General features: G+C 42.5%; 3 protein-coding genes and 1 pseudogene across 7 annotated transcripts; 1 reads left to right on the top strand and 3 right to left on the bottom strand.

The window, feature by feature from the left end:
* Nucleotides 1-266: 266 nt before the first annotated feature.
* On the top strand, nucleotides 267-5,645 carry LOC310774419 (catechol O-methyltransferase domain-containing protein 1-like). Of its 2 annotated transcripts, none has more exons than XM_083634490.1 (7): nucleotides 267-345; nucleotides 2,106-2,236; nucleotides 2,417-2,522; nucleotides 2,718-2,836; nucleotides 3,712-3,766; nucleotides 4,216-4,349; nucleotides 4,907-5,645. In XM_083634490.1, the coding sequence occupies exons 2-7, from the start codon at nucleotides 2,132-2,134 to the stop codon at nucleotides 5,057-5,059; spliced, it is 672 nt and encodes a 223-aa protein (XP_083490616.1). In that variant the 5' UTR covers nucleotides 267-345; nucleotides 2,106-2,131; the 3' UTR covers nucleotides 5,060-5,645. The 2 variants fall into 2 exon arrangements, with proteins under 2 accessions (XP_083490616.1, XP_083490615.1); XM_083634489.1 differs by lacking the exon at nucleotides 267-345 and adding an exon at nucleotides 1,168-1,291.
* A 241-nt stretch (nucleotides 5,646-5,886) lies between these two features.
* LOC310775593 (E3 ubiquitin-protein ligase TRIM21-like) lies at nucleotides 5,887-7,257 on the bottom strand (annotated as a pseudogene). Its single transcript has 2 exons — nucleotides 7,156-7,257; nucleotides 5,887-6,753 (listed from the first exon to the last, which is right to left on the bottom strand). The product of its transcript is annotated as an E3 ubiquitin-protein ligase TRIM21-like (transcript).
* Nucleotides 7,258-7,699: 442 nt separating this feature from the next.
* LOC310775537 (non-selective voltage-gated ion channel VDAC2-like) lies at nucleotides 7,700-13,939 on the bottom strand. 3 transcript variants are annotated; one of them, XR_014552676.1, is made up of 10 exons: nucleotides 13,854-13,939; nucleotides 12,092-12,163; nucleotides 11,907-11,956; nucleotides 11,117-11,269; nucleotides 10,963-11,015; nucleotides 10,590-10,817; nucleotides 10,298-10,448; nucleotides 8,623-8,680; nucleotides 8,344-8,527; nucleotides 7,700-7,831 (listed from the first exon to the last, which is right to left on the bottom strand). XR_014552676.1 is itself a non-coding variant. In XM_083635704.1 (10 exons), exons 2-9 carry the CDS (start codon nucleotides 12,156-12,158, stop codon nucleotides 8,436-8,438), a joined length of 852 nt encoding a protein of 283 aa, XP_083491830.1. In that variant the 5' UTR covers nucleotides 12,159-12,163; nucleotides 13,854-13,939; the 3' UTR covers nucleotides 7,700-7,831; nucleotides 8,420-8,435. The 3 variants fall into 3 exon arrangements, 2 of the variants coding, with proteins under 2 accessions (XP_083491830.1, XP_083491829.1); XM_083635704.1 differs by having other exon boundaries at nucleotides 8,420-8,527; XM_083635703.1 differs by lacking the exon at nucleotides 7,700-7,831 and having other exon boundaries at nucleotides 7,838-8,527.
* A 370-nt stretch (nucleotides 13,940-14,309) lies between these two features.
* Nucleotides 14,310-22,881, bottom strand: samd8 (sterile alpha motif domain containing 8). The gene is made up of 6 exons (XM_083635702.1): nucleotides 22,753-22,881; nucleotides 19,283-19,858; nucleotides 17,829-17,924; nucleotides 16,941-17,058; nucleotides 16,638-16,788; nucleotides 14,310-16,301 (listed from the first exon to the last, which is right to left on the bottom strand). The coding sequence occupies exons 2-6, from the start codon at nucleotides 19,837-19,839 to the stop codon at nucleotides 15,997-15,999; spliced, it is 1,227 nt and encodes a 408-aa protein (XP_083491828.1). The 5' UTR covers nucleotides 19,840-19,858; nucleotides 22,753-22,881; the 3' UTR covers nucleotides 14,310-15,996.
* Nucleotides 22,882-23,231: the final 350 nt, after the last annotated feature.

Below are 23,231 nucleotides of genomic sequence, written 5' to 3' on the forward strand. Positions count from 1 at the left end.
TTCGAATCCCGTGTGCGCTGCTGAATTTTTAATTTAATTTCCTGGTGAAATATGGTCTAAATCTGAACGTTCAATAAACGTCTGCAAATAGTGGGTGAAAAAACTTTCACTTTCAAACCTTCCTTGCACGTTTTTTCAACGTTGACCCTAAACGTTTTTTAAACGTCTTTTCAACCGAAAAATGCTCGCTGGGAACAGGAAACTAACTAATATAGCCTATGTCACTTGACTTAGACCCTCCCACCATCCAGATCCACACAGCCATATTTATCCAAGCTCCGAAAGTCAAGACCACCGGCCATCACAACCGCTGCAACGTCTCAGTACAGTCTGTCTCTGCCATCGGTGAGTTGCTTTATGCGTTTGTTTTTTCCATTTTAACAGGCTGTTTCGCACATGTAACGTTAGCTATGCTATTTAGTGCAAAGCCGAATTGTCGTCTGACTCCTGGGATATAACGCTAAAATGATGTTTTATAGGACTTGTCTTGTTCAAATGGATTACGCATATAACTACATTTAAAAGCTGCATTTTCCGAATATGATGTTTGACTTTTGTACTCACCAAGCAAATGGCAAATGCTGAGCAACAGTTTAGCTCACGAGCCTGTTTTTAAGTGTTGTGAATGACAGTCAGTCACATGTAACCTCGCGTCACCAGGCTCTTCTCGGCGAGAAAGAGCCTGGCTCCCGCCCACAATTGATTTTGTCACCCTACTGGTTCCCGCCTAGAGCCCGCCCTAGACCGGATGGCAGCGTTTCTAGCTCGTCAACTTTCACGTTAATTTGACAATTTGACCCAAGTATCAGAATCCTCTTTCACCGTTTTGACCGGTGTGTCAGGCGGTGGTGGCGGAGATGCCATATTGCATAAACGTTTTGTTTTATGTAACGCTAGCTTTGTTTTGATCAGACTCTAGTTTAGGTAACATCACCGCGTCAAGCTAACGGCAACAAAGACGTTGTTAGGCGCATTGCCATCCGGTGTTAATTCTGGGTCCGGGGTTTACGCCCCCATGACAAAAAGCGGGGTGGAAGGTGCCCAGACTAGTCACATGACTGTGAAACCCGAGTGTGTGTAATACACGCGCCAAAGGCTTCAGTCATGATTGAGCCGCGCTTCTATTCGCAGTATTACAGCAGTAGCGTGCACGCCCAGCAAACACGGAAATCCTCGTGGTACGTTCGGTAATAGAAGATCTATGCAGTCATGTCTTTTCGCAATATTTCCAAAGAGGCACTGATTGGATCCGCCACTTTAGGAGTCTTTTTTGTCGCTGGTTATTACTTGGGTAAGAACGAAGACCACAGCCTCATGGGTCACTTAATTAAAGCTAGCCTAATACTTATAACTGCACTATTAAAATGTAGTATTGGTCAAACAAGTACCTGTATATAAACTGTTAATTGTCAGAAAAGATTTACAACTGTGTAAGTTAATATTTGAATCAATAGAAACGAAGCAGCACCTAAACAGCACCTAAACAAACCCTGTCACCCACAGCCACAAGGCACAAGCCACAAACCTCCTAATCTACTTTTTGACACTAGGGGGCGTGATAATAATATGACATTTCAGTTTGCAGCATCGGTTTGCTGTAATCCACTTGTTTCTATGCCAGTGCAGGACCTACTAAAGCAGAACAAATTACTACAAACAACTAAGCAATGACATTTACAAAATGTCCACTTTGTATGTAGATCTAGCCGTAACAGTGTGGAGAGCCAATGCATATTTACACACTGTGTGCATGCTGTACATGGTAATAATTTTAAAGTGTAAACATCTAATAACCTGTAAATCTTTATTTGCTTTGTTGCATTATCCTGAACATGTCCTTCACTCACTATTGGCTCTATTCTTTTCCTGTTCTCTGCTGTTGCAATAACCCAATTTCTCCACAGGAAGCATTCAAGTTTCATCTAATCTAAATCGAATAATTAGACTAGAGCAGGGTTCAATTTCCTGGAGGATGTACTACTAGGCAGTCATTAAAGAGTAAAAATAACAATATCATGTTTAATAAACCAAGCCAGGTCGTTGGTACCATGATGTCATGCTCTTTAGATCCTCATCATCATGATTGTCTCATGTTCTCCCCTCAGGGAAAAGGAAATCCGCATCATCCAGTATGGACATTTTCAAAAGTCACACTGGGGCCAAAGACAACCCGCTGATGCAGTACGTCCTCAATCACTCACTGAGGGAGCATCCCGCCCTGAAAAAACTCAGACTGGTGAGGAAGTCTTGGTATCAATGCTGTTCATCATTCAATTTAGGCCCTATATTCTCCAAATCTGCAATGACACACACACACACACACACACACACATATACACACACAATCACGACATAAGGATGTTTTACAATGTAATTTCCTAAACTAATATAATCTGTTTCCCCTCATGCTTTTCAGAGGACAATGGAGGATTCCTGGAATTTCATTATGGTCGCCTGTGAGCAGTCACAGTTCATGGCTAATCTGGCAAAGCTAATAAAAACCAAGAAAGCAATAGAGATCGGTAATGGAATTAGATTCTACATCACATGCAATCACTGAAGCACGGCTCTCATGGTTAAGATTACACTATGCTTTATCTATAAGGAAGACGCGCAGAAATAGAATGATGTCGGCTCCATATCTAATTAAAAGTGAACTATTTTGCTTCCGTTGAAGATCACTCATTGACTTTATGACCTGCTTGTTGCATGTCTAGGGGTGTACACAGGTTACAACACTTTAAATGTGGCACTGGCTCTGCCTGATGATGGAGTTATGGTGGCCTGTGATGTCAACGAAACCTACACCGATATTGGGAAACCCTTCTGGAAAGAGGTAAAATGTCATGTGTGGCCCCTGTTTGAGGCTCTACTACTGTGTTGGTTCGTCATTGGACCTTTGGAGATACTGCTAAGCTAAATACATCAGCGGGTTAATACATCATGCGTAACACTACTGTATTATTCCCATTCTGCTAAGTGCTGATCAGTGCAGAGGAGTATCATGCACCCACAGGTACCGTAATAGACGTGCTTCTGACTAAAGCTAAGCTGTGCATCTGCATGGGACACAGGCTCTTTGTGTCTGTCTGACTTGTGTGTGTGACAAAGGAGGTAGCAGTCTAAAGAAATAACTTTCACTTTGAAATCCCTTTTGTATTATTTGAAGTGTGATGTATCACTATAAAGAAGCATGGTTACAATACATTTCAATTCAATTAAAAGGAACGTGTGATTTGCATCAGCAATGCCTTCAAACACTGAATTTACACTGGTGTCCGTCTGAACACACACCTCCACGTGCTTCTCAGTGACTGTGTTTACAAGCATGCAGTATATTGGATAATATCTAATCCAAATTTAGATATTGGGGGTAAAGATGATTATATGCTTCTTCATATCCCTTTCACAAATATCCCTGTAGGGCTATGCATGAATAATAAGAATATCATATAAACTGATATCGCTATAATCTTATTTAGGTTTATAAGCTAATAGAAAAAACTAACTATAGTAACAGAATATTGTCATGCATGTAAACACACTCGGGTAAGAAATCCTCATATACAAGGAGGATGCCTTGGTCTAGCTCTCATCTGTTATCAGATTACTGTATGTGTGCAGTGTGCACCTAACTGTCCCACCACTTTCAGGCCAAACCCTGGAGAAATGCCTCTTTTGAAAATATTGTTTTTCTTTTTTAATTTACAGGCTGGGGTTGATCATAAAATTGATCTACGCATTCAACCAGCGTTGCAAACTCTAGGTACAGTCAATTCAGCGGTTTTCTGAAGGAATGAGGGAGTTGGTTAATTTTCAAGTTTTGTTTTTGTTTTCTTTTACTATATATATATATATATATATATATATATATATATATATATATATGTATATATATGTATATATGTGTGTGTAATAATGTGTAATAATGTGTAACAATGTGTAATACAAATCGTGTGCTGTTAGACATGCATTGTGAGGTTGTGTTACCTTTCACTGTTGGTACAATCTGATCAGTCTGAAACTCCATCCAACATCCCACTGGCAGATAAACCTCTAAGCTAGTTGACACCATGGACTGTCCTTCCTGGATTGATAATCAGTCATGTGACCACGTATCAAATAGTCTAGCTTTAAAGAGACACGTCTGATTGAATTGGCCCATTGGCTTTTCCAGATCTTCACAAGTGTAATCCCTCTCTGCTTCACTTTCAGATGACCTGCTGGCAGCTGGCGAGGCTGAAACATTTGACTTTGTCTTTATTGATGCGGACAAAGTGAATTACGATAACTACTACGAAAAGTCACTGCAGCTGTTGCGGAAAGGAGGCATCATTGCTATTGATAATGTAAGTTGTGTTTCCAAAGACATATTTCACTTTGAGCTGGGGCGTCTGGGTAGTGTGTAGAGGTAAAAGCACTCACCACCACCACCACCACCGCGGAGACCCCGGTTCAATCGGTTCAATTCCCGGTAGCGATACTTCCGACTTGGTCGTGTGTCCTAGTTGCTGCACCAGCTCTGATCGGTCGAGGTTCTGTTCTGGGAAGGGGGGGAGGTGAACTGGAGGGAATAGCATGCTCCTCCCACGTGCTACGTCCTGCCGATGAAACTCCTCGTCGTCAGGTGAAAAGAAGCGGCTGGCGACTGCACATGCATCGGAGGAAGCATGTGAGAGTCTACAACTGGCAGATTGGAGGAGGGGGTGGAGCAATGACTGGGACAGCAGGAGGAATTGGCCAAGTACAATTGGGGAGAAAATGCAAAGGAAAATAAACATAAATTAGTCTGCACACTAGAAAATAATCAGGGGGAAAAATTAACTTTGAACACTTTAGATATTGATTTAAGGATCAATCATATCAAGCTGGTTACCTTCTGAACACTTTGATTCTTACCCTGCAGGTGCTGTGGAGTGGGAAGGTGGTGAACCCTGCCCCTGATGATGCAGACACCCAGGCCATAGACAAGCTGAACAAGAAGCTGCACCGAGACGCCCGCATCAACCTCAGCATGCTCACTGTGGGAGACGGCCTCACAATTGCTATCAAATTGTAGTTGAAGATCATCACAGTACTTCACGCTCATCATCATGACAAGAGCATGTGGTGGTACCAGAAACTCAAGCCTACCTTCTCTTTGCAGCTCCTCGAAAGGAATAGTTCACCCAAAAATATATCTGTAGGTGCTGGATACCTGCTATGGCCATTGTCCCCAAGCCACTCATTAAATGGCCAGATAAGGAAGCCATACTTAAGAATATGCCCCAAATCTTCACGCAGAACTTTAAAAAAGATGCCGGTGCATAATAGATTATACTGACATTTTCTAAATAACCTGACCTACTAGAGAGTAGATTGTGATTGTGTGTGGTGGCCTCACAAACCCCCCTGTAAGTGTTGTTCCCAAATGAGTGAATTATAATTTGTGTCATCTCCTGTCATTGTAGGATGAATTGTCAAAACATTTTTGACACCCCCTCCCTCTTAATGACTAAATATGTTGTATATTGAAATATACAACATATTATATATTGAAAATGAAATTAATATTTCACTGTTGCATTGTCACTGCATCCATGTATGCTTTACAAAACATGTATTTGGGTTTGGGACTTCAAGGTTGACATTGTCAATAAATCCTTTTTGAGATACTGAATCCTAATATTTATTCCCTGCATTTTTTCAAGGTATATACTAGGGGTCGACCGATTATCGGCATTTTCGAATATCGGCGTCGATATTCATCATTTTGCCAATTATCTGGATATGTTTATAGTGTTTTTTCTGTTTTATAAAATTCAACATTTTATCAAATTCAACATTAGAATTGATATAAGAATACCTGAGGGAAAAAGAAAGTATGTTATTTTAAGAATGATTAGTCTAATCTGTGTGATCGACAGGAGAGATGATCAGAGCGGCGGAGCTTTTACCACCATCATTATTACAGGGTCTGAAGTATGGGTAGTTTCTCAGTGAAGGTGCAGCCAGTAAAGGAGTAGATAAGAACAGCCGCATCTACATAGATCATAAAAGGAGACCAGACCCTCCTCATAATCCACAAACACCCCCACCTTCTGAGGCTTCATCTTCAGAGAGAGGACACCAGGGCCAGCATGAGCTTTGTACTCATTTCCATTCCTCAACCATATACCGTAGTCCAGTAGCCATTCACGGGGCACAGTGGGATTTCTACCTTCCTGTTGATCGACCCTCTGGCCACTCCTACATCCCAGTCAGTCTTCCCTTTAACCTGAACCTCGTAGTAAAATCTTCCTGAAGAGAAGCTCTGCTTTCCTAAAACATTGGCAAATTGAGAACATCTCTTCGGGTTGTCTGGGAGATTGTTCTTTACATCACCACATCATCACTTGTTTCCCATCGTCAGACAGGATGAGAGAGGGATATGCTGGATCAGGATCCAGAGTCACATCAACTGCATACTGCTGGACCCTCTTCAGCTCAACATCAACAGAAAGCTTCTCCATCTCTTTCCTGAGTGTCTCCTCCAGCTGAGCCACAGCTCTCCTCACAGTCCCATATATCTTATATGATGAATGATGGACACTGACCCCTGTCCAGTCCTTGGTGTGTAGAGGAGTGTTCAGGGATGGGAAGCTTTGGAGAAGGTGGAGATGGTCTTCAGTGCGTGAGAGTTGCTCCACCTCAGTGCTTCTCTTCATCAGCTGAGATTTCCTGTTCCAGCGCTTTGATGAAGCCTACAGCCTGCTTCTGTTGTTTTCTGCTTCTCTTCGATCATCTTCTCCACAGACTGCATCAGAGCGGTGAGGACCCGCACACTGTCTGCATCTTCCTTGCTGAGCTCTACTGAGTGTTTGAGCTCCTGAATCTTCAGTCATCTCTCTTGGATCTTCTGCTGAATTCCAGCCTGTCTTCCCCAGTTCAGCCTTCCTTCCTTCACATTCTTCTTTCAGAGGAACAGTGTCATGTGACTTGTGGTGTAAAACAGTGCAGAGCAGACACACATGCACACATCTGGTCAGTCTTGCAGAACAGCTGCAGTGGTTTATCATGCTCTTTACACATCCTGTATTCCAGGTTCTCCACTGGATCCATCAGCTTGTGTCTTTTCAGTCCTGTCATTGTCTGATGAGGCTCCAGGTGAGTCTCACAGTAGGAGGCCAGACACACCAGGCAGGACTTCTGGGCCTTCAGATTGGGCCCAGTGCAGATGTCACAGGGCACTTCTCCTGGTTTGGCACATGGTTGGACTGGGCAGCTGCTGGCTTTCATCTGAGCTGACTTTCTGAACTGAGCAGCCATCTCAGATATGAAAGTATTCACTTGCAGCTCAGGTCTTCTGTCAAAAACCTTTTACACATGGGACACTGGCATGGGATATTACTGATATCAATCGCACTGAATATAGAATTTCCATTTTTGGGTGAACTATTGCTTTAAAGCATTTTACTGTCAAAATGTTAGCAACTTCATAAGTTTCTCAAATCTCAGCTTCAGTTACAATGCAAAATGGGGAATTTGAGTTGTGATGGAAATAATTAAGATCAACTAGGTAAAGCAGTGTTTACAAATGACGTGTATATCTATAATAAAACGAATTCAACATTTTGTACATCTATCTGACCATAGTGTTGATTTAATACCATCCTCCATGTTGTGTATTGTAATATGTATTGTATAGTAATTTCCCACAAAAGGAGAACACAAACAAATGTATATTTAAAGACTTTATTGCAAAGGTAGACATACACACGTGTACGCACACAGGGATCTTGTTCCTGATTCGTGTCCCAGTCTTCAAATATGGGGAGGGGAAGGTGGAGGATATCCATTCGCTCTCGTCACACTGAGGAAACAGAAAATCCTTTTGGCATTGTTTTGCAACTTCTTTATTAATAACTTAGAAGGAGGTACTCAAGATAGTCGAGGTGTGAAACTAACCACACAGCATGGTTAAGCCTCTCTTAAGATATAAGATAAATAAAGATCATTTCGTCAGTTATTTTTTGTAGGAGCGATCCTTTTGATGGCAGAACATCACGACTAAAAGACAAACAAAATGTGCAAATAGAAGGAAGAGCAGAAATAAGGTATATGCTACTGTGCAAAATGACAGCTTAAGTTTACATTCTAGAAGATTATCGCGCTTGAGTAAAGTAACGAGGAACAATTCATGGGTTGTCATAGGGATGAAGCCAAAGAACAGAGATGTCTGCCTTAGAGGAAGGACACATTTGACTATGGGAGGACAGAGTGATACAAGCGTTCGTCTAATAACACATCCGTTAGAAACGGGATGAGTGATTATGACCCCAAATGAAAAAGAGGGTGGTGGCGAGGTGGGCGTCTTAACAGTACTTGAGAAGTGGGTTTCTTTTGCTTTGGATTCATCTCTTTGAAAGATCATTTGCTGCTGAGCGGGGAGCAAACACACTTTCTGCCGGTGATCCTCACGCCTCCAGTTCCAGCCCCAGACCTAGTTTGTGGCCACCGGCATTGATGCTCTTCCCATCCACCAGTGCTGACAGGACTAGCTTCATACCTTGGGGGGGGGGAAAGGTGAGAAGAAGTTACTGGAAAGTCCAAAGTCCACAATCACTGGAGTTGGATGGATCATAAAAAGGAGATTGTTCTTACCGGGCCGCAGAGTCTGGGTGTAGCCAATTCCTACCAAGCTGGCATTAGTCACTTTAGCCTGGAAAAGACAGGCATTAAATCATTCCATATAAGACCAACCAATTGAAATATATATCTATAATAATTTATATATATATATGTTTCCTCATCATTATAATGCCATTTGTCTTTAATTATTCAGTTGTATGACCCAACTACGCCATTTAACCTACATCCACAGAGTGGAAGGGACATCAGGATACAGTAGGGCATTCACGACTAGTCCCTAAAGGTAGTCGACTACCGGTAGTCGTTTTTTTTTTTTCATCTTTAAGAAAGAACATGAGGTATTTACACGACATACTGTACATGGACTATCATATCCCATATCCCCCACAAAGAACATCAAAACACAACAAAACAAAACAAGAAAACTGCATAAGATACACAATAATCCAAGAACAAACAAGACTATTGGACAAACAACCAAACAAAAACAATGCATTCAGCTCCTATCCTGATAAGCCTAATGACACTGGGGTAAAAAGTTCTTAAAGTCAAACTCTGTATGTGGTTGCCATATTTTGGGGATGTCTCAGAATCTGCCTTTGCTCTTGTAGTAATTGTTATCCAACGTATGGTAGCTTGAGAGTTCATTCCACCAGTGAACTACAGATGGGGGATTGGATGCTTTCCAATTTAAAGCTATGCATTTCCTAGCTGCCAACAGGGCAAGATCTATGTATTTACTTTGAATGCATTGTTTTTGTTTGGTTGTTTGTCCAATAGTCTTGTTTGTTCTTGGATTATTGTGTATCTTATGCAGTTTTCTTGTTTTGTTTTGATGTTCTTTGTGGGGGATATGGGATATGATAGTCCATGTATGTCGTGTAAATACCTCATGTTCTTTCTTAAAGAAAAAAAAACAAAAAAGACTAGTCGACTACTAAGCACAGTGTCGACTAGTGGTTTTACTAGTCGACTAGTCTGTGAATGCCCTAGTATAAAAGAGTAATGTCATGATAGTCAGAAGCAAGGAAGATAATACATTGTCATTCCCTGCCTTCTTTCTCTCTGGTACTGTCCTTAAATCATGTGGAGAGGTTAAATACTTAGGACACTATCTGACCGATGACCTGTCTGATGATAGGGACATTCAACGACAATACAGAATGATGGACGCTCAGGCTGATATGTTGATACGTAAATTTAGTATGTGCTCATCGTCTGTGAAGATTACTCTGTTTGAAACGTTTTGCCACTTGTGGCGGCGCTACAAAAGTAGAAGTATGCAGAAACTCAAGGTAGCATATAATGATGGCATGAGGCTGCTGCTGAAAGTGCCAAGAAGGAGCAGTGCAAGCCAAATGTTTGTAAGTATTGGTGTTTCGACATGCCCTGCTGTACTCAGGAACTTCATGTACAGTTTTATGTGCAGGATCTCTGAGTCACCAAATAGCATTATCTCAGCACTTGTAAACCCTGCCATGAGTATGGTTAGGTTCACCTCAAGGCTTTGGAACCACTGGCGCTTCAGCCTATATGCAAATATTGGAACTATATAAATTTGTATCTGTCTGTATTTTATTATGTTTTGTATTCTGTATATTTTTTATTGTGATGTACTATAGACCGCCTCTGTGTCTGGAATAAAGTGTTGATTGATTGATTGATATACAGTAGAAACGGCACTTACGGACAGGGAGGCACTGGCGTCTAACTGGTATTTGGCAGCAATACCGAAGCGAGTGCTGTTGCTGCCTGCTGTCCATGCAAGGTTCACAGCAGTCTCCAGTTGGTCGTTTACCTTCTGGTAAATGGACCCGCCAAACTCTGAACCATCATTACTGGAAAGAGGAACGACGGGCACAGAAGACAACAGAATTATATTCCTAAACAGTCTCACTTGACAACCTGCCATATGAGATGTCGATCAAGTCGATACTTGACAGGAGCTTGAATCGGTCACTTGTTAACGTGTAACGTACACGTTAGTATGGAGCTGGAAGTCGCCAGTCTTGTAGCCAACGGCAAAGTTGCTCTGAGTCATCTTGGATTTGGCTGTGTCAAAGGTCATCTGGTAGCCAGCCAGCCATCCCTCGTAGCCGGCAACTGCTGCTCCGTGGATCGCAGGACCGGCAAAATCAAAGTCCACATCGACGCCAGCATTGAAATATTCACGTTTATAGGCTGTCTTGACTTTGCCACTCTTCTTGCTGTCAAGATGACACAAAACAAAGGAAAATCAGAAAGTTAATTACATCATGTTTGATTGATTACAGAGCATACCTTGGCAGGATTATTTCTAAGCAATATTTTGATGTTTAATTATTTTTCATTAAAACAGACTGACTAGCATACCCAGTATTTGGTGAAAATGTAGTGTCAAAAGTAAGTTTCAGTCCTTTGGTGATCTAAAGAAGAAAATCATTTAGACAGGTACTGTACATTTAATGTAATGCCATTTGATTTCTGATATCATCAGTTGCATGCCGGGCCGGCGTTATTAATTTACCTGATCCTCAACACAAATTTCTGTCCCAAGTGTGTTGTCGGTGGTCCACTTCTCTGTGAATGTCAGTCCATATTCACCCCACTTGTACTTGGTTTCCAGGGTTCCATTGACCTTGCTGGTGTCTGTGTTGGACGATCCAGATGTTTTGAATTCCTAGAGAATAGTGTTGAGAACTTTAATTACTGTCACTGGAGTCTGATGCAGACAAGAAGCCGACTGACACATCTATAAACAAGCGCGAATTCACAATAGCTGCGACCACATATGCAAATTTCCAAAATGCAGGAGGGCAGGGGCAGCCCGCACTACTCTGCCAGCCTGCATTTGACCACCGCAAATGTCTGCCTCCTAGGGCGAAAACTGTGGCCGCTAAAGGATGGTGAACTTTTTTTGTACCAACCAACCGAGTGCCTTATAGAGCTGCTTGCTGGTCGCAGCTAAAAAGTGAAGAAATACATAAATAAATAATATTGTCAGTTACCATTTTAGGCTGTACTCAATTAAGATGCAGATAAATTAACTGACAGAAATTGTTAAAAGCAGGAGGAAACACTGAAAAACATGTAAATATTGCTATGTTTTAAACCTATTTGTTTTGTTGTTGTTGTTTTTTTTATTGTACTGTCTGTGTTTTTGTACGTATTTTATATGGACCTGAGTCTGGAATAAAGTTTTATATGTAAATTTAGTTAGATTACTACTACTACTACTACTTTTAGTGTTGCAGTGATGTAAATAGGCTCGTGAGGTCACAGTGACCTTGACCTTCTGGAATGACTGTTAAACTCACCACTCCACTTGAAGACTTGGTCTTCACATCAAGTTTTACCAGTCCAAACCCTGCAGAGACATTCACATTGATAAACCAATTAGGCCTGCCTGGTAGTGTATTTCTCTTTCACACAGTAGGCCTATTCTGTGAAGGTTAATAAATAATAAACACTTATCAAAATGCTTTAATGTGCTTTGAATTACCATATCCTTTGTTGAAGATATCCTTTGCAGATTTTCCAAGGTCTGCGTATGGTGGAGGGACCGCCATTATGCCTGTCACACAAAATGTGGCATAGTATTAAATAGCGACACAAGTACATCTCCTAAATCATTATAAAGCAGAGCATGTGTCAAATGAAAAGCACCACCCTTACAAGTTCACAGAAATCGACTTTAATTATTGTCAGACTAGTCCGTCATCACTTATGCAAGTGTTGTCATTGCTCTGCAGTAACGTTATGTCTCTGTGTTGCGCGTTATTATGGAACCCACCGCAGATTTGGGCAGACGGAAGTCTTATCGTACACTGCAGTAACTAATAAGACGTTTGTTAAAACAAAAAGTACAAAGTCAGCCAAAGTTGGCTGCTTAATGTGGAGAAGCTGGCTAGCATTAGCTAGCTACGTTATGTTGTGTAATCTTTATGCCTCTATCACATAATGACGAGACGGAGAGCAGAATATCAGGAACGTGATTTACTCTTTACTTTACGTCTGACCAGGACGTTACATGTCCGTCACATAAACCGGTCCGTGCGGCAACATCAACCTATGACTAGAATCCACATTATAGGACATGTTGGCTTTGCTCACAGCGGTTTCTGTTGTGCATGACTGACAACAGCGTTAGCCAATCAGCGTCCGTCATTGGATTTTCAACCGGAGAAAAGTAACCTCGCGTTACCAGGCTCTCTCAGAGGGAGCCTGGTATGCGTTACTGAGGCAGGAAGACAGAAGAAGACCCGCCCCCCGGCCTGTGCCTGTGTTCCGGTGGGAATGCAATAATTGAGCGGAATATTTTTTCTGGAGCACAGCACGGTCTTCTGCCCATAGCCGGAAAACTCAGAGCGAGGTTTTTCCATCCAGGCTAGGAGAAAAGGCGTTTGCACATGGCGATTCCAGACCAAGAAGGGCCAAATTCACAACTGTGGGGTGGGCGTGGCTTCGAAGGTCTGGAGCCAGGCTAGTGTCGCATGGTTGTGACGTCAAACGAACGACAGCTAACAAGCTAACTTTTTTTTACATCTCCCTCATGCAGTCAAATGTTTAAATGTCAAATGGTTGCTGTGCACCTTTATGCACTAAAAATGGATATATCAAATGTATACGAATATATGTGTACGTAAAAACATATGTTAGCCAATTAATGTTAGCATTTTAGTGGTTTGAACTGTTTCACTTGTCAAGTTACCATGTATCTGGTTCTCAAATGGCACAAGTGGCCTCTGTCTAGGTCTACTAGGACAATAGAAGATTTCGTATTCATGTCCGAATACGGGGAGTTAGGTTATGGCTGTTCCAGTAACGTGCAGGGAGAGAGTCCGGCAAGCAAGAGACTACAGTAACGTCGACAAGAGACAGAACACAGTGAATCTTAACAATAGCGTTAATGGGGACTCTCCTGTAGTGTCTGCCTTGCCCTTCAGCGTCATTCCCCTCTCACAATAAGGACGTCAACAGGACACAGGTGCCTTGTTTTTGCTGTCAGTAACATTACAACATCCAGCAGCCACTGACACCAGCTGAGCACTGTGAGCAGTAATGTTTGCGTGATAGTAAGCTAACAGCTAGTAGGAGGATAACCGGGACAGGGGCCTCTGGCTGGCAAATTAGACGGTTGATAGCCATTTTGCTAAGTAAACGTTACTGCGAACTCCATTTGGGATATAAAAACAAAAAACATCATGCGCATTTGCGAATCGGACCGTCACGACATAGTATTTTCAACTAAAGTAGTTACTTACCGAGGCGCTGTGGTACTTTTAATGTTACTGTCAACTTTGATGAAGAAAAATAGGCCGGCCTGCTGTAGGGCGATGTGAAGGAGAGACACAGGAGACAGGACCACTGACCTAAGGAGGACCCACAAACATAGCTGTTTATTTTTATGCCCGTTTGAAATTCAAGCGCGACGAATAGTTGGCGTGATTCTCCACCAGTGTGTATCCAATATCTGGACTGATATTCAAGAGGAATAAACTTATACACATAACATGTAAAAGTCACCAATTTTCGAATCAAATTTTGTGCAACTCCTCCAAGGCAACCGTAAGTCCTCTATATCACCATGGTAATATTCAGAAGTCCATCTGTTGTGAGTGGATGCCTGGTAAACAGGATGGTTTTTTCTACGTCCTGAAATCTCTCTCTCACACTCACACACACAATATTATAATAAGAGTCTTGCCCTTGATTTTCAACTGTTTAATAATGCAAAAAACTGACAGACACATGGAATTAGTTAATGTGGCTAATGGCTATGCAAGAGCATATCAACACAACACCATCATGCCTCAATGAATGGATGGTTTAGCTAAACTCAATTTAGAAAAATGATGTAGACCTATTAATACTAAGATGCCATTTATGACCAAATCAATTACAACTATTATAGTCGCAAGTTGTTTATGTGTCAACTAAATTAATTGCAGAGGCAAATCTGAAATCAACCTTGCACTTAAAGAAAAAGCAGATTGTGTTTAAAACAAATACTGTGAGCAACTGTAAACATATTTCTCAATGTGCATGTTGCAAAAACTTTGTATATGAAATATAAAAATACCTATTGACATTTACAAAATGAAATAAATTAATACAGTATGAACAAATACATACAAATTTAAGGGTCCTTCTGAGGAACTAATACTAGAAATTCAGAAAACAATGCCAAGGGATTCATATCCTGGTTCAAATTGTACTTCAGTCTGGTATTTACACCATATCATACTGATACAAATTTACACTTGAAAGATATGGGATTTTTTTTAATACAGTCAAATGTATTGTAAGTGTGTAACACCTAAGGTAATTGGCAAATGGAATGATATTTAAGACAACTGTAAAACATTTTTTTTTACATATTTTTTGGCTGATTTCAAAATGTTCTTAACCCTATTCTTCACTAGGCCTGGTAAAGAAATGGCAGGATAATCGAACGACACAAACAAAGGAAATCCAGGTCTGCTGTAGTTATCTTACAATGAACCATGAATTACCGTACTCTTTCAGCCTTTACTAACATGGCCAAAAAGCACAGAACGATCTCAAGGAATGCAGAAGACTTCGCAATACTTTAAAGCAAATGGCAGACAAGTAACATCTGTTGCACAAGATGATGAACTATATATTGCTATACAGAACTGAGCAACAGTGTTATGTAGATCCTTTAAGTATTGCTTTTAGTGTGGTCCATTGAGTTTTGTTTGGAGAAATTACTAAAGGGGAAATTAAGACAAATTTCATTGATGTATCCTGATCCAAACCCCGACATAATCAAGAGCTTTTACTTGGACAATAATGCTAAATTGCTGAACAGGATTTGGTAAAATGATGCCTGAGGATTTTTGTTGTGGATTCCCTGTGTGCTATCCGGATACTTCTAGCCAGATACTACTGCATGTTGGGGAGGTACTGCAAAATGCAACACATACTACAAAAACGTTTTCCTTTTGGAGGGAAAAATGATGAACTAATAAATGCAACATCTCCTCACTTTTCAAATGACGCAAAGGGAGCTTATAGGACTTAACTTTTGTGGATTTTGGTTAATCCCCCCCTGAAAGTGGTGACAGGGAGGAGCGCGCAACAGCTAATTCGCGGAATATGAGGAGTGATGACTCTGTACCCTGTCAGACCATGGTACTGATAGGATCACATAAACAAAGCCATCTTCAGTACTCTGGAGTTATGTCAATGAAGCTATCGCATACCACCACAGTTGGCAAATTGAGAGAGCAGACAAAATAGCACAGGCTAAGCAGTGTCTATCAGTGCTGCGGCTGCTGCGAGTGCAACCTCCTCCCCAAGCAGCCTCCGTCCTCGTCACGGCGGGCCTGGAGAACCTCCTCCCCAAGCAGCCTCCTCGTCACGGCGGGCCTGGAGAACCTCCTACCCAAGCAGCCTCCTCAGCACAGCGGGCCTGGAGAAGGGCCAGCCGTACTCGTTGGGCACAGGCCCGTTGACGTTGCTCTCGAAGAAGGAGAACATGGGGAACCAGATGCGCGCACGGCGGCTCTGCTGGTAGGCGCGGGTGTTGGCTAGAGTGTGGTAGTACAGGAAGAGTCTGGTAGTGATGTAGAACGCTATGAAGACGTCGATGGAGTAGTGTTCGTGGGCGGCCAGGATGAAGAAGATGCCAAACAGATTGAGGACCCAGGACAGGGTGTGGATGAAGTTCCAGCTCCTTGGAGTGTCTGTCAGATAAACAAAGAGCACATTGTCAGAATTCTGGCTCTAGCCGTGGATAGTTCTCTGAGCTTTGCAAAACACTGGATGTTTACTTCTCCCCTACATCTAGCACTTCCTTATTGGACTGATCAACATTGCACAATCAGTCTGAGGCGAGTCTGGGTTGTTTTTGATTTAGTTGCAGTACCAATGAAGGACACTGGATGGCAACAAAAGGCCAATGTTTTCCACACACAAAGGTCACAGTGTTCTTCCACCTTGTCTCCCTAACTAAATAAAGTATTATTACGGTATTATTAAGTGCTGTAACATCCACCGACATATCAAGAGGGGTTACTCACACTCGGTGACAAAGAAGTTGAGCATGGTGAGGACCACCGTGTGGCCACTGAACATGTAGTCACCACATGTATGGACTCCTGTCAGGGTCATTCCAAAGCCAGTCCAGATGGCCACGGCACGTTGCAGTTTGGCCCACATATCACCATATATCTAGAGAGGGAGAAGAAAAGATAACTGCCGATGCTGCGGCCTCTGTAGGCGACAGTGATGTGTTTAAGAGACGGTACATACAGTACGTCAGGGTTAACAACAAGCTATAAGTGAGAAGTGGAATTTATACAGTCGACCATAGTCAATGTTACCTTTCCTGAGCACTGCAGGTGCTGTCCTGGCACAGACAGGGAGGTGACAAACATGGTGATGCAGCGCAGCATGAACACCGTCCCCATGAGGCTGCACAGGCGCCGTAGCAGGATTGACCTACAAGTTGTGAGAACATAGTTGACAACCGGGTCCCCTGTGTTCCTGATTTAAGGGACATGCCAGTATCCTACCTGTGTTTATGTAGGTGGTGGTGATTGGCTGGTGACTGTCAGTAACCTACCTGTGTTTATGTAGGTGGTGGTGATTGGCTGGTGACTGTCAGTAACCTACCTGTGTTTATGTAGGTGGTGGTGATTGGCTGGTGACTGTCAGTAACCTACCTGTGTTTATGTAGGTGGTGGTGATTGGCTGGTGACTGTCAGTAACCTACCTGTGTTTATGTAGGTGGTGGTGATTGGCTGGTGACTGTCAGTATCCTACCTGTGTTTATGTAGGTGGTGGTGATTGGCTGGTGACTGTCAGTATCCTACCTGTGTTTATGTAGGTGGTGGTGATTGGCTGGTGACTGTCAGTAACCTACCTGTGTTTATGTAGGTGGTGGTGATTGGCTGGTGACTGTCAGTATCCTACCTGTTTATGTAGGTGGTGGTGATTGGCTGGTGACTGTCAGTATCCTACCTGTGTTTATGTAGGTGGTGGTGATTTGTGAATGCTAGTGACTGTCAGTATTCTACCTGTGTTTATGTAGGTGGTGGTGATTTGTGAATGCTAGTGACTGTCAGTTATGTAGGTGGTGGTGATTGGTTGGTGACTGTCAGTATCCTACCCATGTTTATGTAGGTGGTGGTGATTGGCTGGTGACTGTCAGTATCCTACCTGTGTTTATGTAGGTGGTGGTGATTGGCTGGTGACTGTCAGTATCCTACCTGTGTTTATGAAGCAGCAGAACCAGCAGCCAGATGTTGCAGAGGATCACTCCGCATGCCTCGGCCATGGCAAAGGCCCATGGTATCCTAGGCACACTGTAAAAAGAAAATGAGAATGATTTATTTTGTTGCACACTACTACTGCATCTTACCCAGCCGCGGCAGCAGGGCTAGTATTGTTTTCACCGTGTGTGTGTGTGTGTGTGTGTGTGTGTGTGTGTGTGTGTGTGTGTGTGTGTGTGTGTGTGTGTGTGTGTGTGTGTGTGTGTGTGTGTGTGTGTGTGTGTGTGTATGTAACCTTGGCAAAATGTGGTCCTGGAGACACCTATTGTCTGTCTGTGGGAATATTTTGTTAGCACGTATTTTGTTAGCACGATAGTGTCGAAACCGTGCAAGGCGCAGTCACGAAACTGTACAGGTGTGTAGTTGACAAAAAAAATGAAGGCAGAGTTCGAAAATGGGTGTGACCCGAGCGAGTGGGCGGGGCCCTCCACTTTAGGCCCCTGGCCCACATTCCTTTTAAGTCGCGGTGGCTGGTGTGATCCCATCGCAAGATGGTCTTCGAGTTTTGTTTTGTTATTGAAAATCCATGAGTTAGGTCTAGGCAGGCTCCCTCTCTCTAAATCCATTAGTTAGGTCTAGGCAGGCTCACTCTCTCTAAATCCAATAGTTCGGTCTAGGCAGGCTCACTCTCTCTAAATCCATTAGTTCGGTCTAGGCAGGCTCACTCTCTCTAAAGTCCTTTGAGACAGGTTTTGTGATGAATGGCGATATAAATGAACTTGACTTGAATACTTCTAAATGCAAGCTAAGACAACTGTACACCCGTTAAAGCTCAAATAGATTTCGCACAGCCTCTATCTTCTGTGTCCAAAAATGACCGTTTCTACTTTCATGACTGATTTCAAATAGCCAAACATGCACCTAAGTGGTACACTAAAATCACTACATTCATGGACAATCTCTAAGACTAAAAGTGTCACATCTTAAGTTGAAGTTACGATAACCAGTTAATTGATGCAGCCAAAGCATCGGGAGCTTGGACAACCTGCCTCACAACGTCTCATCCTGCCAAACGCCAAACTGCTCTCGCAGCACGCCAAGACATTCCATGCTTGGCTCAAAGCTGGCCAGAAACAAAGGGTCAAAGCATTTACTGGCAAAGTAGACCACTCCAAAAGATCTCTTTGAAGCAAGCTGGCCTATCAGAATACTTGAGGACAATAATAGAGGCTTGCTACTAGAAAGTAGGGCAATTATAGTGTCCACCATCTGGTATGATATTCCGACAGCTGATTAAAAAAATAATAATAATAATCTTGCTTCACCCTGACTTTGGCATTTGGGAGCGGACTACTTCTGTCATGAAAGCAATGTTGTTGTTGTTCTTCCTGGGCTACCTGGATAAGACTTGAGATTGTCCTCACACCAAATGAGAGCGGTCAGAAACCCACCTGTCAAGGAAAATATCTGGCAGCGGGGGGTAGGTGCGCATGTCAGGCACCCTCTCGTGCACTATGACCATGACGAAGGACGTGAACCCGAACACGAACACCACATAGACAGAACTCAGCATCGTCTTCCAGTATTCTGGATCCAGGCGCCTCGTCTGCTGCTTGTACTTCCCATTAGTGTACTGGTGGTACTCCTCTCCGGCCGGTGCCGTCTCAGTGTTGTCGCAGTCTCTGCCCTGGTCTCCGTTACACATCCAGTCCAAACTACCTGCAGAGCCTGTGGGAGACTGGCCGTCAAACGGAAGACCTAGCTCCTCCAACACGTCAATGTTCTGCTTCTGGAGTTTGCGGATGGACACCATCAGCCGCTTGATGTCCCCCAGGACCTTGAGCTCCAGGGGTGGCGAGCGGAGGTCATACTCACTGAGGGTCAGCAGGCTGGTGCCGTCCAGCCGGTGCTTGTTGCAAAGCAGGTCTACATAGTCACAGAAGCCCTCTTCCTTCAGCCACTTGGCTACGTGTTTGGTGGTCCAGCGACGGACCCTCAGTTGGGCCATTTCCTCCTCACTCTGAAGACTGGGGGGAGAACGAAGAATATTTCAACACATCGGATGCTCTAAAATGCAAGTGAAACAGTTGTGTAGCCCCCTCTTGTCAATATCAGCGACATGTCGACTTGCTGACAAAAACCAGCGGCATCCTAAAGAGAAGTAGGAACTATTAGGCACACTTTATTTCCACTGAATCAGCGAAACAAAATCCACTTGAATTTTGCAAGACTGCCACATAGACAGAAAATAACTTTAGTTTTAGTCAAACACGTTCAAGACAAGTCATGACCTAGACAGGCAAGCAGAGATTTTCATAACTTGAGCAAACTTATGAGGCAAGCTTTCGCAATAAAAACTGCAAAGCAATAGTTTGCACAATGAAAGCCGCACCCTCTATTCAGTGATGTAGGTAGGTGAGGGGGCAGACCGTGCTTAGGCCAGACTAGGGTTGTCAAAAGTATCGATAGTATAGATAAAAAATAAATCAATACTAAAAAATTTAAACAGATACAATACTCATTTGCAACAGGTATCGATATTATCGATAAGTATCAATACTAAACATTTGAAACGGATACAATGCTCATTTGCAACATTATCAATATCAGCAGTGCTTTCTCTTTAATGAAAAATCAAACCTACTACTGATTTCTCCCTCCCTGCCATTGGTGGGTATCTGTTGCTTCAACAAGCTCAAAGTATTCTGATAGGCTGATGACTAGAGCAGGGGTAATCTGCTGTGTTGTGATAGGCTGATGACTAGAGCAGGGGTAATCTGCTGTGTAAGTGCAAAGTGTTTAATGAGTTATATCGGGCCTGGATTTTGGAGAAGCGTCCATCTGTCTTTGTTTATTTTTTATGCCTCTTGATGTGTTGTCACACGCCCAGCGTGGTATCGAAAATGGTATTGAGTATCGATATTTTCCAGGGTATCGGTATCGATGTAGAAATTCTAGTATGGTGACATCCCTAGGCCAGACCCATGACAGAAAGAGCTGCTCTGCTTGTCATGGATTCACAATCCTGAATTTCCCCAAGGGGATTAATACAATGCTATGTTATGCCATCTTGTCCTAGCTTATGACTGTTATTATAGCCCTACCCCTAACACTACACTTGACATTAGGGATGTAACGATAACCGGTTTTAATGATAACCGTGATAAAATTCCTTACGATAACGTACACTTTTCAAATTTTCATTATCATTAAAACCGTGGTACCGTGATTACCGTGGTACCATGAATCATGATTACAGTGCTTTGAAAAACATGGTAAATACTGTCCAACCGTCTCCCAGATGCCTTGGAGAAATTATTTCAGTGAGTGTATCAATCCTTTTTGGTTCTGAGTTTTCAATATAAAACTTGGTAAAATGATTTCTGTGAGTGTATTAGTACTTTTTGAACATTTTACACACAGCACATTTTAACAAACCGTGATAATACTGATAACCGTGATAATTTTGGTCACTATAATCGTGATATGAAATTTTCATATCGTTCCATCTCTACTTGACATAAGCAACATTAGCAAGGTGGGAATTGGAAATTAGCACCAGCCCCATGCTGGCAAAATATGAAAGTGGCTGGTAGATTTCAGACACAGGCCACATTATTGAGTGGCTGGCGAATTTGAAGATTAACTTTTTTCACATTTGAAAAGTGAATTTTCCACCCTGACCATTAGCAGGTCTACTTGTGCCATCTAGACCTGTGCTTCTCAAAGTGGGGTCCGGGGAAACACAGGGGTCCTTGGGGGTTCCAGGGCGTCCCCCAGCAAAAAGGCTAATAATTTATATTCACTAGAATTCCAATCATAAGGAACACAATGACAGAATCCAAACAAGTTCATTTCGTCTATCTATTATTAACTATTAGTTTTTCTTATTGAAAGACTGTGTGTATTTTGTCATACCTGACAGTTTCGACTGCTGCAGCAGTCGAAACTGTCAGGTATGACAAAATACACACAGTCTTTCAATAAGAAAAACTAATAGACAATGACAGAATGTATTATTTTGGTCATGGTTTCATACACTTTCTGTAATAAAACATCTTAAGTGTGATGACCCTCCCACCATGTTTTGCAGGTGCCTGGTGTTGGGGTCATTAGGCTGATTGCACCTTTTGTTCTGTTCGTTGTAGTCTGTGTTGTTCGGTGAATGACTCCCCTCATGTTACAACACGGCTCAAGGAAGTAACAAATGAAGGGAGTCACCAACGTAATTTAAGTTAAAACAATAATTTATTAACAAAAACTATAGGGAAAATATCTAGACAACAAACTACATTAAATAAACAAACAAACAAAAGGTGAATTGGTGAGGAGGGAGAGACGCCCAATGAGTTCACGGGCCCAGGTGCACCCAATCTGACCCCAACAGCAGGCTCCAGGGACCAGGAGAGTGGGAGGGGCGTCACAAAAGATGAAATCTGATCAGATCAGGGACCCTGGGATCTTAATAAATGGGGATCTAATGGTCATCTTAACCTTCTTTTTTTCCTCTTTTCATTTTGTTCAGGGATGCAATAGTCACTTAAATTATTTCTGAGTTTGTGTCTGCCCTGGTATCTGTCACATTGTTCACTACCATGGGTTTAAATCCATCCCTGGTTATTTCTCCCCAGTAAGAAGTGAAACTATAGCACTCTTGTCTTGACTGTTGGGTTCGAGTAGCATTGTCAGCTCATGACGGTCAGCAGTCCAGTTAAACCTATGAGTTAAACCCATCTTTGTTCAATGCAAATAACACATCCATGGCCATAGTGGTGCCAGGGGTAACGTTAGTAAATTAGCTAACCTGCCAACTGACAACATGCAAAACCAACCAGAACCCTCTGCGATCACAGGCCAAATTCAGCTTATGCTGAGCTCAACTAGCTAGCTAGCTAATGTAATGCGGGTACCATGAACTCACCGGGATTCCGATGTAACAGAAGATGAAGCGACACGCTATTTTGGTTAGCTAGCTATATGGCATCTCACAAGAGTCTGAAGAAATCGTATTAGCATTTTTTACAATAATAGCAGCTTTGTTGGAGATCATTTCGCCTAGGTTCGCTGGTTAGCATCACTGTAGAAAACACACAGTCATAATATCCCGAAAAGCTGCGCACAAGAAATCACAAGTACAAGCATGAATGGTCTTGACACTAGCTAGAAAACAGTGACGGCTACTGGTCAAAAGAATGTACTGCAGCATGGCTAGTGTTAGTGCTGCAGTGTTGTGACTGTCCTTGCAAAAAGCAATCCACTCTAGACTGCAGCTGTATAAAGTGTTTACACTCAAAAGACAAAAATCAGTCCGCAAAGATCTTCACATCAAACTTGACTAACATTCAGAAATTGGGTCACTGTTTTAATTTTAGACTAAAGGGAGGGATATCTCAATGGCTC

This window comes from Poromitra crassiceps (assembly GCF_964638095.1).
Source record: "Poromitra crassiceps genome assembly, chromosome: 4".
Taxonomy (NCBI): domain Eukaryota; kingdom Metazoa; phylum Chordata; class Actinopteri; order Beryciformes; family Melamphaidae; genus Poromitra; species Poromitra crassiceps.

Coding starts and splice junctions, on each gene's coding strand:
- LOC310774419 (XM_083634489.1), top strand. CDS start 1,210: ATGTCTTTTCGCAATATTTCCAAAGAGGCACTGATTGGATCCGCCACT. Junction 2,837..3,711: donor GGAAACCCTTCTGGAAAGAG/GTAAAATGTCAT, acceptor TTTAATTTACAG/GCTGGGGTTGATCATAAAAT. Junction 3,767..4,215: donor ACCAGCGTTGCAAACTCTAG/GTACAGTCAATT, acceptor CTTCACTTTCAG/ATGACCTGCTGGCAGCTGGC.
- LOC310775537 (XM_083635704.1), bottom strand. CDS start 12,158: ATGGCGGTCCCTCCACCATACGCAGACCTTGGAAAATCTGCAAAGGAT. Junction 11,270..11,906: donor CCAAGTCTTCAAGTGGAGTG/GTGAGTTTAACA, acceptor ACTATTCTCTAG/GAATTCAAAACATCTGGATC. Junction 10,818..10,962: donor ACATTTTCACCAAATACTGG/GTATGCTAGTCA, acceptor TCATCTTGACAG/CAAGAAGAGTGGCAAAGTCA.
- samd8 (XM_083635702.1), bottom strand. CDS start 19,839: ATGGCCCAACTGAGGGTCCGTCGCTGGACCACCAAACACGTAGCCAAG. Junction 17,925..19,282: donor CCAGATATTTTCCTTGACAG/GTGGGTTTCTGA, acceptor TTCTTTTTACAG/TGTGCCTAGGATACCATGGG. Junction 16,302..16,637: donor CAACTTCTTTGTCACCGAGT/GTGAGTAACCCC, acceptor TTTATCTGACAG/ACACTCCAAGGAGCTGGAAC.